The sequence below is a fragment of the Microtus oregoni genome, unplaced genomic scaffold (genome assembly GCF_018167655.1).
Source record: "Microtus oregoni isolate MIOR12 unplaced genomic scaffold, Mior012 000074F_000, whole genome shotgun sequence".
In the NCBI taxonomy this organism is placed as follows: Eukaryota; Metazoa; Chordata; class Mammalia; order Rodentia; family Cricetidae; genus Microtus; species Microtus oregoni.
The window spans coordinates 2,614,596-2,629,065 of NW_024543987.1; the positions used below are offsets into that span (position 1 = coordinate 2,614,596).

Consider the following 14,470-nt stretch of genomic DNA (forward strand, 5'->3'; position numbering starts at 1 on the left):
AAGATGATAGAAAAATATCAGATAGTGCGACACTATTTAGCCACAACAAAAAAAAATCTTTCATCTGAAAGTGCATTAAAATAGGTCTTTCAGTGAAATACCGAATATATGGAAAGAGACAACATCACAGCCATAAGGAACCACTGATTGCCCTTGTTGGTAAAGTGGATGGATTTTCCTTAATGCAGCATAATAAAAGCCATAGAAAAGGGTCAATAGGAGCTTTTTAAATGTTTCAGACCTTAAAATACATCAAGGTCAAATTTAGTAAATAAAATGCTAGTGAATTTTCAGCAGAGACTGGTGTGAGCCAGAGGGCACTAAGGAAGAAAAATCAATACACTTTCAGATTTAAAAGGAAGGGATGAGAAGGCAGCTTGATAGTGTTTTGAAAAATAAAAAGGGAAATTTTTGTGTAGCTCTTCAAGAGCTTGGAGTGCAGTGATCAAAACTCTGATACCAACTACCGTTGCGATCAGAAATAGAATAGTGGCTGTTCCAAATGATAACTTACTGTGGTGTTTTTAGGGTCTTGTTTGTTAATTCCTAAACAAAACTACTATTAGCTCCATTTCACAGGCTGGAAATGGAGGTCCAGAGGGGTAAAAAAGCAGAAAGTCCTTGTCCGTGTTTCTGCAGCAGCACAAGATGGATTCAGGACTGCAGGCTGTTTCAGAGTCCGTGCTACAATTTGAATATCATGTAAAAGAGAAGATTCAAAGGCTCAAGGTTCACAGGTCCAGGCAACAAAGCGATGCCCACTGGCATTGTCAGCATACATGAAAAACTCACTAGACAGAGCTACCAAAATGTTGGATGTCAACAAGTGGAAGGCAATCCTTGCCACCGGCGCTGGCTCCTCCTTGAGCTTGCTCAGTGACAGGTTTCCAGACACTGGTATACATCCTGCCACTCAAGAACTCCATCAGTTTAGGGGGATGCATTAGGCATGACCAGTGATGGTCTGTCTCTCCAGTACCCTTCACTGCTGTATACTAGGATTTCTTAAACCTTCAACAACCTGTTCTCAGCCTGGCCAAACGTTCACTGCCACGTCAAAGCTCAGTCAGCCTTTCCTCATTATGTTTATGCTGTGTTTGGTGCATTGGAATTACAATACTCAGGAGCCATCGCAGGCCTGGTAGCATTCAGCAAAGTCCAGGAAGGGAAGAGAGGTTTCTTCAGAGGAGGCACAGCTAGATTCTGTGCTGACAAAAGGCAAATAGAATTTGACAGTAAAGTATTGTGCCCAGAGTCTCAGGGTAGGAGCTATTTGAGAGTCAAAACTCAGAACCCTCGAAAGAAATAGCAGATTAAGTCTTGAGTGAAAACAAATCCTGGAAGTTATTTTCATATTGTATCTACATTGCAAAATGCCTGCTTCTCTGTGTCCTCTTTGTGGATGGCACTTAAGTCAGTTTCAGCAACCCAAGAGTTTGTTCGAATGGCATGGGGAAAATGAATAACATAGGAACTTAAACTCACAAGGTTTTAGAAGAACACTTGGCTTTAAAAGGTTATTGTTTAAAGAAAGATTTGTTTTATTTTACTAGTACTGGGAATTGAATTCAGAGCCTTACGCATACTGTTTGTGTGCTCTACTACTGAGCTAAACCTCCTGCTCCCAAAGATGCATTTGAAACAAATGAGTCAAGCATACTGTGACCTATTGTTAGATCTGTAGATCAGTTGATTATAAAAGTGAAAATTGGATACTCTATTCTCTATCAATGAGCATATAAAATACCATATAGACAAGCATAATATATTTTAATTAACTTTTAATAGCTATATATCCTTATTTTAGTAGTATATTTAATACATGCATACCAGATATACTGGTCAGATCAGATTAAGTAGTGTTTTCTATGCCTTGTTATTTTGGAGCCTTCTGGGGTCTCTCTCTGGTTCTTCATAAAGGATAGAATAAGATATTGGGAAGCTAGTGCCTTTTGCAGATTACAATTCTCATTTATAAACTCAGATTGTCTTACAATTCAGAGCAATCAAAAGTAGCTCCGGCTCTTAGTTATGCCTTTTCAGTCTTAAAGCCCTTTGTCGATTCTGCCCCCTAAGTCTTATAAAGGGGGATTTTCCTTTTCTTCTTAAAGCTAATAATCAGTTAGAGATGAACAGTCGCAGTTGGTGTGACTTGTTAAGGAATCAGACCAGAAGCCACAAAGTTGATGGTAAAACATAAATATACCTACTTACCTGGATGGCTCTGACGTTGGAAACTGGCTGTTTCGACATATTCACAAGATCTTATCCCTAAAAAAAAAAAAATAAGACACTGTTAGAGGTGGCAGCCTTCAGATTCAAGGTCTTGATAAATTAGAGTTTTAACTCATGATTCAGCTGAGCAGTTGCCCCTTTCACTGGCCATATATTCTTTCAGTCTCAGTTTCTGCAGTTACTTGGAGACTCTCCTTCGCAATGCCTCAGGGAGAGCGAACACTAGCGCACCTTGATAAATCATTCAGAAGGAGATACACTGAGACGCCTTGCCCCTGATGCAAACGATAGGTGAAGAGAAACTTGAAAGGCCCTATCATCTCTTTCCCTGCCCTCTTGACCTTCTGCCAAGAACAGCAAACCGAAGAGGTGGTGGGAATAAAACACCTTTGTTCGGCCTCAGAGGCTCTCGGCTTGAAACTGAACTTTTGATCTGTACTCACCGTTACCGGGGCAGCTACTCAGTTCCCCAGGAGCAGGTATTCTCAGTAGGCTACTCAAAGATGTCTCCACTTCCAAATGCCCTCTCTTGGCTATAGAAATGTCTCTTCTCCTGGAGACTCTGAAGAACTGAGTTGTTTAATCCTCACATGTATCCTTCCTAACATTCCCAGCAATCCTAAAGCCTAGGTTCTAGAAATGAGAATGTTCTAGAACTGTCTTCTTTCAGTAGAACTATCTTAGAAGACAAGTAGAACTGACTACATATTGGACCTCACAAATGTAGAAGTGCTTTCTTCCCCCTCTTTCTTTCTTTCTTTTCTTTCTTTCTTCCTTTTTCTTTTTTCTAGATATGGTTTCTCTATGTAACAGCCCTAGCTATCCTGGAACTTGCTCTGTAGACCAGGCTGGCCTCAAACTCACAGAGATCCACCTGCCTCTGCCTCCCTAGTGCTAGGATTAAAGGTGTGTGCCACCACCACCCTGCATTCCCCAACTTTCTTTAAACGTGTGAGACCTAACTTTGAGCACTGGAACCAAAGCCCATCTAGGGATGTGGGCTATGCTTTGCTGGAGCCAAAAGAACAAAGAATAACAGTGAACCCAGTTCTGGCCGGTTTTTTATAACTGTCGTTAAACATCAACTAGACCAAGTAAAAAGTTAAAAACTCATTGAATTCAAAACATTCTCTGTTCCAAAGCTTAGGTGAATTAACTGAATCTGCTGGGAGCTATGTATATGTATGTGCTAACATGTGGCTGAATGAACACAAGGCACCTGAAGCTTGGACAATGTCATTCAATGTTTCTAGATGTATTTCTTCTTCCTTAAAATGGCCCTCCTTCACAGCTGATGGGAATATTTGAGTGCCACAATGCCTCCAGCAAGGCTTCCTGAATGCTGAAGCATGGTGTGACTGTGTGTTGTTGCATTGTTGCCAATGGCCACAGCTGATGACTTCTGGGCGTTATGCTCATCTGCAGCCTTAAGTATAGAGAAGAAGCGAAGGATGCTCTTCAACAGAGAAATGAATGACCAGAGAACTTTGGCAAAAATGCAGGTGTTTTTATTTTAGATCTTAGCTTCCATGCTATGAAGATAAATAATTGTATTTTTATTTTTAAAATATCTACAATTATTGTATGTCAATATATAGTTTTGGGAGATATGATCAGGAAAACAACAGCACTTTTAAAGTTTCATCTAAATGTTTTGCTAGGATATAGGTATTTCTTCCACAATAAGGGTCCAGGAAAAACCGATTTAATAAAGTTAAAAATTAAGTAAGAACAACAGATTGAACAATCAAGGATCATTTTCTCTATGATGGGTTTTAAGTTGGCTGCTACCTTCCACTCAGCATCAAAGAGACCTGAAGAACATTCTAATTTGTCATTCATTCTAGGGTCCACAGCTCAAACCCAAAATGATATGCTTAGAATAGCTTCATTTTTGATGTTTCCACTTGGCAAAGTTAAGAAAAATAATGCAAAAATAATTATTATTCTAAGACTTTAAGGGCCTGACCAGTGGTCACTATGTGTACAACACAATTAGACTTGAATTAACATATTTTTGAGACAAGGTTTTACTGTTGTAGCCTTGGCTGTTCTATAACTCACTCTGTCCACCAGGCTGGCCTCGAACTCACAGAGATCTGCCTGCCTCTGCCTCCCCAGTATGCCACCACCTGGCAACATTGCTTTTTTTTTTGTTTGTTTAAGTTACTGTATAGTCATTTAAATCATGAGGATTAGGAGATGCCCTTATGTGATTACAGTATTAAGTTGGAATGCAAGGCAGTGAACAATGAGGGGTTTTACTTAGATTACACTGATTTTTGTCTGGGACTTATTTTTTTCACCGACAGTTTGCACTAACTACTGGATTGCAATATTTCCTGGGACACCCGGAGCCTAACAGACGCATGAACCTTGTCTCCCCTCTCCAGCTTTGGCATATTCTCATTTGTGTGTGCATCTCTTCTTAATATCTTTGTCCCTCTTTGGTAGAGACATCGCCAGAAAGTCAGTTCGCTTCTTGCTCTCATTTCTCACCATCAGGCTAGAGAATATTTGTATAAATCAGTTCAGCAGCAGCTGCTGCTGTCCTCATTATTTGCAGTGAAACCAGGGCAAAGCAGAGGGGGGAATAAAAATAGACAGTGTTCCCTGGCTGTTTCCCTGGTCGAGCATTCACCTCCGTCAGGATGCGGAGTGGAGTGTACCTTCCCTCCACATCCACATGCTCCTTGCATGGATGGGAATGGCAAGCGATGCCCTCTAAACTCAGCCCATCACCACCCACTTCAGGGCCAGTGCTTCTTATCCAAACAGGTCCTCTTTACAACATGCACTTGCTATGTCTGTCTCCCGGATCTGGCTAAAAAATTTGAAACACTGCGAGTTTGACAAGGCATACATTGACTTTAATAAGCTGGTGAGGCTTGCCAACTGGACACAGGTAAGTTTCCCTGACAGTCTGTGGGAACTTTTAGTGGTCTGTTTGCTGAGTCATGGATGCTAGACACCCCCCCCCTTTTGCTTTTGATTGGGCAACACCTAATATCTAGCTTCTAAATAAAACCCTTCAACTGTTTAAAACTGGTGAACATTAATATCACTAATTTCACAAGAAGAGATTAAGGGGAAAATCAATCGCTGTTTGGAAAGAAGAGCTGTGTGTGTTCTTTTGAAAGGTCAGGAAAATGAGTAAAGCTCTATCTCAAAGGGATTTATCTTCTATCCTGAAGCTAAAAATAATTCTCAAGGAGGGGGGAGAACGATGCTCTGACCACTTCACTATGCTGGGAGGGAATAGAGAGTCGGCAGTTCCATACCTTGGAATCTGGTGCCCACGGAGATAAGGACACTGAGTGCTGCCCTCTACCCTGCTGGGTACAGGAAAACAGGGACGAAAGCAAAGGTCTCAAAAGGATGATTCTGTCTACACAAGTTTGTTGTTGAGACCAAGCCCGGCATTTAAGGAAAAGAGGAAAGGATTCTAAACTTGCGCCGTCTAACTCTTTCACAGTGGTTTTCATTTGGCAAACAAACACACAAAAAGCTAACATTCCAGCTTTCCTCTGCCCACAGCTCTGATTAATTCTCAGAGCCTGTTAGCAGTCTGCAGCTGACTATAACACTACCCAGCAAAGCCTCAAGGTCACAGTTATCATATCTGGATTGTGGACGTTTTCTTAACATGCCTGTCAATGAAAACCCTTTTAGTTCAATACACACGCGCATGCACACACACACACACACACACACACACACACACACACACACACACATGTACACACACACATTTACTTTATAGAATCAGGGTGACCACCAGTGAGTGGGCAATTGACAAAGAAGCTACAGCCAGTACTTAGCAAACTACAAAGTTATGAGGGATTGAAGAAATTTCCTCTAGAAAGCTAAGAGCCAACGCTGGGTCCTTCTGCTTACCTGCTCTCTGGATTTGTTTACTGCCTAAGGACAGTCCCAGGCAGTCAGGTGCAAAAACACAAAGCTCTTTAGAGGGTAGAAGGGACTCCCGGTGTCGTCTGAGCTGCGATCTCAATTCCAGTGCTTTTCAGGTGGCTGGAATAGCTGGAGTGCTCTGTGTCTCTCCGGTCCTGAGAGCCGCTCCTGGCTTGGGGCTAGAGGGGAACTCGGTTTAAGGCTAAGTGTTAAAGAGAATTCCTGTCATAGCTCACAGTTGTTCTTCCTAAATATAGAGTTTGATACAAGCCATAGGCTGGCTGCCTCCGAAAGGCTTGTCCGTGTAGAAAGCAGGGCTCAGATATCAGCCTGGAGGTGGCTGTGTTATCTTACTGCCCTCCTAATCTTCCTGAGGAGGCTGGCTGCATTCTCTCACATTTTTTGAGGGGTGTAATGAACTTCAAAACGTAGAAGTCTATCTTTAGCTGTATTATCTAGAGGCCAGAAAATGAGAAAAGGTTCATTAAAAACCGGGGAAGCAGGGGTGCTGATATCAGACATTGCTTGAATCCAAGCTTGGTCGCTTGGGAGCTGTTAAAGCTATTTAATAATTGGCACTCTGTAAGCAGTCACCAAATAATAGAATTATACCATTACAGCAAACTATAGGACACCGTCCTAGCTTGTAGGTCGAACATGGTTAAAAATGGATGGGCTGGCATGGCTGCCGGGCTCAGAGTCCTTGCTAACTTGGCTCTACTGCTTTTATTGATGCATTGACCTTAGATCTTGGCACACAGAAGAGAACAAAAAGAAGGGAGATGTCTACTTTTAGGTTTGGCAAGGGCCAAGATTAGGAACCTGGAGGAACATTTTTCAAATCCGAAGGCTCACGATCACTGTTTTGAACATGGCTCTGTTGTTGAACTTCTTCAGTATCTGAAATTAAACTCATATAAATCACACCTTTAATCCCAGAACTCGAGAGGCAGAGGCAGATGTATCACTGTGAGTTCAAGCTTACTCTAGTCTGCGTAGTGAGTTCCAAGCAGCCAGGATGATGAAAAGAGGTCCTGCCTCAAAAAATAAAATAAAATAAAAGCCAACAACAACAAAAACCCAAAACAAACCAAAAAAAAAAAGCCTCCAAAACAAAATGAAACCAAAAACAACTTCCCTTTGGTAGAAATACTCAACCGAGTAAATAGACTTAAACCCCAGCCCCTGGGTGAGCCCACTTGGGACCACTGAGACAGGGCATTCTCAGCAACAGCAACAACAACCATTCTTGCTATGTGATTAAGAGAAGCTTCAAATGTTCTGAGTCAACCACCCCCTCCTGGCCAGAGGTGAAGTCACCAAGCATGGTGGACATCAACGGGGTCCAAACTTGTGGAGTGGAGAGTAGTTGTCACCTGACCATCAGTCCCAGCTGGGGCCTCTCAGAAGCACGAAGAAGACAAGCACCTTACTTGACCTCATACCACGACCCTTCAAATTCCCAGGCCTCCTGTCAGCTCGAGGCTCCCGTTGATGTCCGCAGCTGCCCACTGGCACACTCAAGCACCCACTGGGGTGATGAGTGACAGTTAAGGAGGAGGTGCAAGGAGACAGGGAATGAGATTTGTCTATTTCTGACGGGGACAGTCAAGATGAGGACTAGGTAAATGAGACAATGGGTCTCGCTCAAAGTGTGGAAAATGCGAAGCCAGAGGGCACTGGACATTGGAGGGAAAGCATAAGATTTTGGGGCGTATTTCAGTAAAAATTACTTAAGAGGAGAAGGGAACGGCGTTGTTCACAAAAACACAGTTCGCCAAAGTCCTTTTTACCTGCATACATTCACCTCTCCCACCCCAACACACACACATTACAGTCCAGGAATTGCAGGCTATCTAACAACACAATACATGTGCAAATCCCTAGTTCAGCTAAAAGTGCTTTCTCTGGAATCATTTTATTGAGTCCTTTCAACTCTTCTGTGAGTTTAGTGCCATTGTGCTTATTGTAGGAAAAAAGCAGGTGACAACTCATTCTACTGACTCAGTCAGTTCTTCCTAGCTTTTAGTTTTTAGACAAGGTCTCAGGCAGATCTGGCTGGCCTGGAACTCACTAAGTCGACCATGTTGAGCTCAAAGCCATTGAAATCTGCCTGCCTCTGCCTCCCAAGTGCTGGAATTAATGGTGCCTTCCACACCTTTAGCCTATTCCTAACTTTCAACTCTCAAATTCTTTCCTAGTATACAAAAGCACCTCAAGGAAGCACGCTCACGTGTGCACCTCCACGTAGGCGCGTGTAAGTACAGCACCTGGTTAGGAAACATCCTTGCGCACTAGTGAAGAGATGCAATTCCAGGCTCGTGCAGAAATTCTATTATGTCGAAAGTTATGTGGGAGTGTCATATATCAATCTGTTGATTTCATTGGTTAAGCAATAAAGAAACTGCTTGGCCCTGATAGGTTAAAACATAGGTGGGAGGAGTAAACAGAACAGAATGCTGGGAGAAAGAAGCTGAGTCAGGGAGTCGCCATGATTCTCCCACTCCAGGCAGACACAGGTTAAGATCATTCCTGGTAAGCCAGCTCGTGGGCTACACAGATTATTAGAAATGGGCTAGTCCAGATGCGAGAGTTAGCCAAGAAAAGGCTAGATATAATGGGGCCAGCAGTGTTTAAAAGAATACAGCTTCCATGTAATTATTTCGGGGCATAAGCTAGAGCTAGCCATGTGGGCGGCCGGGTGCTGGGGATGCAGCCCGCTGCTCCTAATTCAACACGAAAGACCCAGGCTCTTTCAAGTTCAGTCACTTTGCCACCCTGAACAAGTCAGTATTTTATCAGCAAGGTCTCAATATGACAACCATAGCTCCAAGAATCAGGATCTGTCACGAACATCCAAACAAGGAGGAGGAGCAGTGGCTGCAGAAAAGGGGGAGGATCAGTGGCTGCAGAAAAGGGGGAGGATCAGTGGCTGCAGAAAAGGGGGAGGAGCAGTGGCTACAGAAAAGGGGGAGGAGCAGTGGCTGCAGAAAAGGGGGAGGAGCAGTGGCTGCAGAAAAGGGGGAGGAGCAGTGGCTGCAGAAAAGGGGGAGGAGCAGTGGCTGCAGAAAATGAGGCTTTTATTCTCCCACAAAAGAAAATGCTTTCTCAGTTCTCCAAACCAACCTACCCTTACATCTTTAAAACAAACAAACAAAATGATAATGGGTGCAATAGCTGCAAAGGAGATAGATAGATGGGTAGATGATAGATAGGTAGATAGATAGATAGATAGATAGATAGATAGATAGATAGATAGATAATAAATAAATGACAAAGGTGAATGAAGTAGAAATGATAACAAAAATCAAACATCCTACAAACTGGCATGCCCTTAGCAATGAAAAGACAGAATGCTAGTGATGTAGATAAGGTCTGCACACATATAAAAGGCTTCATATAAGTGTACTTTCCTACACATGACCTCATGCAATATGCACCACATTACAAAGCAAATGTGTATTTTGTAAGTGGCAACATATTTTTAAAATAAATATGAAGGGGAAAAAAGTCAGTGTAAAAACTCTAGAATCACACTTCACAGGATATACAAACATGAATCACACATAACTTAAAGACATAGGGTTTTTTGCAGTAGTTGTTGCTGTTTTGTTTTGTTTGAAGATGTATTATATTGTCTCATCGCGTGTGTGCACCCACATGCCTATGGAAGCCAGAAGAAAGTGTCAGATTACCTAGCGCTGGAATTAAAGATAGCTGTGAGCTGCCTACCATGGGAACCATGATTCCAAGTCAGGTCCTTTGCAAGAGATGTATGAGCCCTTAACTGCTAGGCACCTCTCCAGTCCCAATGCATAGCTTTAATTCTAATAATAATATAAGGAATATTGAAATATGGAACAGCTTTTAAAGTATACTATTAGCACCAAAAAATGGGTCCATAGAATAAATACTGATACCCTTTCCAAATAAAAATTTAAAGGGCCTGTGTAGAATAATAAAATAAGTACATTTTCTGTATACACATTTGTCATAGAATTAACCTGTTTATATAAAACATGCTTTCTAATCAAGAGGAAAAGCAATGGTAAACTTGGATATGGACCACAAAGGATTGAAAAGATGGCTAAGAGTTTAAGAGTTCATACCACTCTTGCAGAGAATCCAAGTTTGGCAACTCACAAGAGCCTTTAACTCTAGTTCCGGATCCTGTGCCCTCTTCTGGTCTTTATGAGTACTGCACACATGTGTGCAAATCTCTCCTCCCCCCCCCCTCTCTCTCTCTCACACACACACACACACACACACACACACACACACACACTTAAAAATAAACCTTCAAAAGGAAGATATACAAATATCTAAGTGTCCAGAGCCAGCCGGAGAGGTCAGTGGGTAAAATAACTTGCTGTCAAGCCTAATGACCTGAGTTTGGTCCTTGAGACTCACATGGCAGCAGGAAAGAATCAACCCCACAAACATGCCATCTAACCTCCACATGTCCCCCACAAATAAATAAATAAATGTAATAAAAATGTTTAAATAATCAATTTTCCAAAGTATATAATAATTTAATTTCAGAATTCTGCACGTGTATAAAATGCTGTGTATTTATTTCCATTTTGTAAGTGACAGAATGCACTAGAAAAAGTTCCGGTCAAATTCCTAAAGTGTGGCTGAGTCAAAACACAAATGAAATTATAATATTCATCAAAAACTCATGGATGATTTGGAAAAAATGGTAGAGTATCAAATGTCAAGGCCGACAGGAAGTGGAAACTGGATCTTGTCAGGGACACTGTGAGCCAATCCACTTCTTCCCTTAGCTCCTGGTTCTGTTCAGTGGCCGTATGTCATCTCTCTCCTTAGACCTTAGCTTCATTCCACAAGCACCCACAAAGAGGAAACCTTTCTTTTAGAAAGAAGCAATGTGTAGAATTGGAACTCCACTCACAAGCAAAATACTTTTCATGTAGTTTTGCACAGAACTTGAGCATCTCCTTCCTCCAAAATCTATTTGCAAAAGGAATGTTTGCTTTATCCTTATAGAATTTGACAACTTGCGTCCCCAAAATATTCTCCTTCTGTAATAAATGAGTATTCTGCCTCAGAAGGGGATTCAGATTTTCATCCCAAAAACACACTACCTTGTCTTCTGTCCTTAAAGAAATGACTGACAACCAACTCTCAGTTGTCCTGTGCTTTTAACTAAGTTATCCTTCAATTTTTTTATTAACTTTGTGTATATATGTATATATGCATGTGGGTGTATGCAAAGACACATGCCACAGAGTTCATGTGGAAGATAGAGAACATCTGTCTCCACCTCCCTTGCGGAATTCAGTGATAGGATACAAGCCATCTTGTATCACACAAGCACTGAGCTACCTTCCTAGCCCCAAGTCACCTTTTAACAGAAGAGTAACTTCATTCACTCATCGCTTGTATTAGTGTTGTTTGTTGTGATCCTGGAACTGTTCTAGAAGTTGAGGACTTAGAAATGAGGAAAATATGCTTCTCTGAACCTGTTCACCAGTCTTGTAGAGAAGACGAATAACAACCTAGTTGTAGTTTTCGTGTGCTATGGGAAAACTGACCACACAAACTGCTATAGAGTTCATAGGAAAGTGCCCTGATGCTCACACCCAAAGGATAAGGGCTTTACAAGGGGGGAAAGTTACAGCTGAATATCCTGAATGTCTACCAAGTGTCACCATTCTTCCTTCCCCACTCTTGGGGTAGGGAACAAGGTACAAGACCGAATAGCTTGCTCATCACCGTCGGCCCTCAGAGCTAAGCAAACAAACTGGAATTAATAAATCCTCTTCAATCATTTATAAAAAACAAAACCTGAAGAAGAGAATGAGGGGAGGGGTGGTGGGACAAGCATCTCTTTAAGAAATTAAATTGATAAGGTGAGAAGGGACCAAGAAAAACAACATTCCAGAGGGCCGTGAGCATGTCTGTCAAAGCCCTGGGATAGGAATGTACGACCCCAGGACACAAAGCCTAAACATACGAGAGATTGGCATGAGATGAAGTCAGAAGGGTAGGCAGGGACTAGTGGGCTTTTTGTGGGCTATTTTGGCAAAAGATGCTAGCTTTTTGGGTTTTTTTTAGTGCAATGGGAACCCTTAGAAGGTTTCAGGTAGCAGACTTGCCTTGGCTTGAGCCTTAATGAGTTCACCATTGCTGCTATTACTATATAGAAAACTCTGTGCTAGGAAAGATATGGGAATAGAGAATGACGGAAAGGCTGCAGGTGATGGTAAGCTGAAGGAAGAGGAGCAGAGAATTAAAAATGTGCCCTAGGTATACACTCAAAAGATGTCTTATAAGGCAGAAGTGACAACCTGGTGCTTAAGAGCACTAAATGCTCTTCCAGAGGACACAGATTCAATTTCCAGCATGCACATGGCCAGTTCGTAGCCACCTGTGATTCTATTTTCGTGGAAGCTGATGCCATTTTCAGGCCTCTGTGGGCACCAAAACACCCATACACATGATTTTTTTTCTAATTTTTAAAAAGATGATCTCTTGTCAACAGACTAGATGTGGTAGAATGCCAAAGACAAGTGTCTCCTGAACCTGGATCAAAAGCTTGGGTCATGAGACTTCAAGGAACCGATACAGGGGAGGAGGTGTGAAGAGAGCAGTAACCATAATGTGAGCATACTTGACATCAGATCTGGCACACAGCATGCTCTTATTCTAGGACATTAAGATAACAGACCGTGGATTCTGGCTCAACCTACCTCCTTTGATCTACCTTGTCTCATGTTGGATCAGAAGACCCTGTTCTCTCCAGAGCAATCTTGCCCCAGAACCTGGAGGGAGGGTTGCTACAAACAAAGGCTGAGGAGAACCTGAACAGACAGGCTTTATTGGATTTCCCTCGTCGGCCTCCTATCAAGCAGGAATTTGCAATGAAGTCTTCAGAAAAACTCCAAAGGTTAAGGTTTGCTGCACTTCCAGCTAGCTCCATGTGTGGGGGTTCCAGGGAGGACATGAAAGCTCTGCTCTCTTCCCACACCTTCCACTATGCCTGGCATCATCTGTACCCAAAGTCAGTAAGTGCATTTGCCCTGAGACCTGTGAGACATTCAAACAAATTAAGTAAGTATAGGGGGTGAGCATTCTGATTCATATCTCATGGTCAGAAGCCCGGGTATAAACATCTAAAGTAGACGGAGTGGGGATCATGGGAACTAAACCTTCCACCCACGGACTCTGATGTATTTCCAGGTATACGGTGTCAGAACTAAACTAGCCAGAAGACAGACACAAAGTTGGCATCCACTTCAGAACGGCTTGCTTTTTGGTGGTGAGCAAACCCCACGCATTTTTGAGGTCCCAGAAGCTATCTGTATTGTTAAAATGTACTGGCAAAATCTGAATGCGAGTTGGAGTTAGATTTTCCTTGCAGAAATGAAAACAGAAAATGCCACTGTTAAGCTCAGAGAGATAAACGTGTCAATAGATCGTGGGTGCTGCTTGAAAGCGAGGCCATGGCTGGGAGGGCCGCACAATTAGGAAAGTGTCGCTGAGGAAGCATGAGGACCTGAGACAGACAGACACACACATACACACACACACACACACACACACACACACACACACACACATGATACCCGTGGGGAAAAAAAACTAGGCATGGTTAGCACATCCTGGAGTCCCAGTGCAGGGAAGGCAGAGCCAGGGGGACCCCGGGAACTTGCTAACCAGTCAGCCTAGTTAAATTGGTGAAGTCTAGGTTCTGTGAGAGACCCTGATGGAAAAAAACTGAGGTAAATGGCTCCTGAGGAACAATACCCAAGGCTGATCTCTAGCCTCCATACACGAGCATGTATATACACACACACACACTCAGTGTGATTAAAGAACTGAAGCAACATGTAGAAACAGCTCTCGTGACACCCTTGATTAAGAAGAAAGTAAGAGGACCGGTTACAGTACCGTAGTCAGGAGGCTGATGGAGGAGGATTACAAATTTGAGGAGACCTTAGCTCTTAGCAAGAGCTTGTCTTAAGCAAAAATAAATAAATAAATAAAAAATAAAAAGCCTCACACAATAGGACATACCTCTATTCGCAACACGCAGACCGTGGAGGAGAATCAGGAGGCCAAGGTCATCCTCAGCTACAGAGCAAATGGGAGGCAAGCCTGAGGAGATGCATGAGACCCTGAAACCTGTCTTAAAAACAAAAGCCCGAGAGAAGGCTGGCAAGATGGGTCAAAAGGTAAGGGCACTTCTAGCCAAGCCTTAAAAACCCTGGTTCGATTCCCGGGACCTATATGGTGGGAGAAAACTCATTCTCAACGTTGTCTTCTGACCTCTGCATGGGTACTATGGCATGCGTGC

General features: G+C 42.6%; 1 protein-coding gene across 1 annotated transcript in view; it reads right to left on the bottom strand.

Annotated features, from left to right (window-relative positions):
- LOC121441195 (small muscular protein) overlaps window positions 1-6,423 on the bottom strand; it is a 56,459-nt gene extending 50,036 nt beyond the window's left edge. The window contains exons 1-2 of the mRNA XM_041642337.1: window positions 6,133-6,423; window positions 2,215-2,271 (exon numbers count right to left, since the gene is read on the bottom strand). Coding sequence (XP_041498271.1) covers window positions 2,215-2,253 — 39 coding nt within the window. The 5' untranslated portion in view covers window positions 2,254-2,271; window positions 6,133-6,423. The remainder of the gene's footprint in view (window positions 1-2,214; window positions 2,272-6,132) is intronic.
- Between the last annotated feature and the right edge of the window lie 8,047 nt (window positions 6,424-14,470).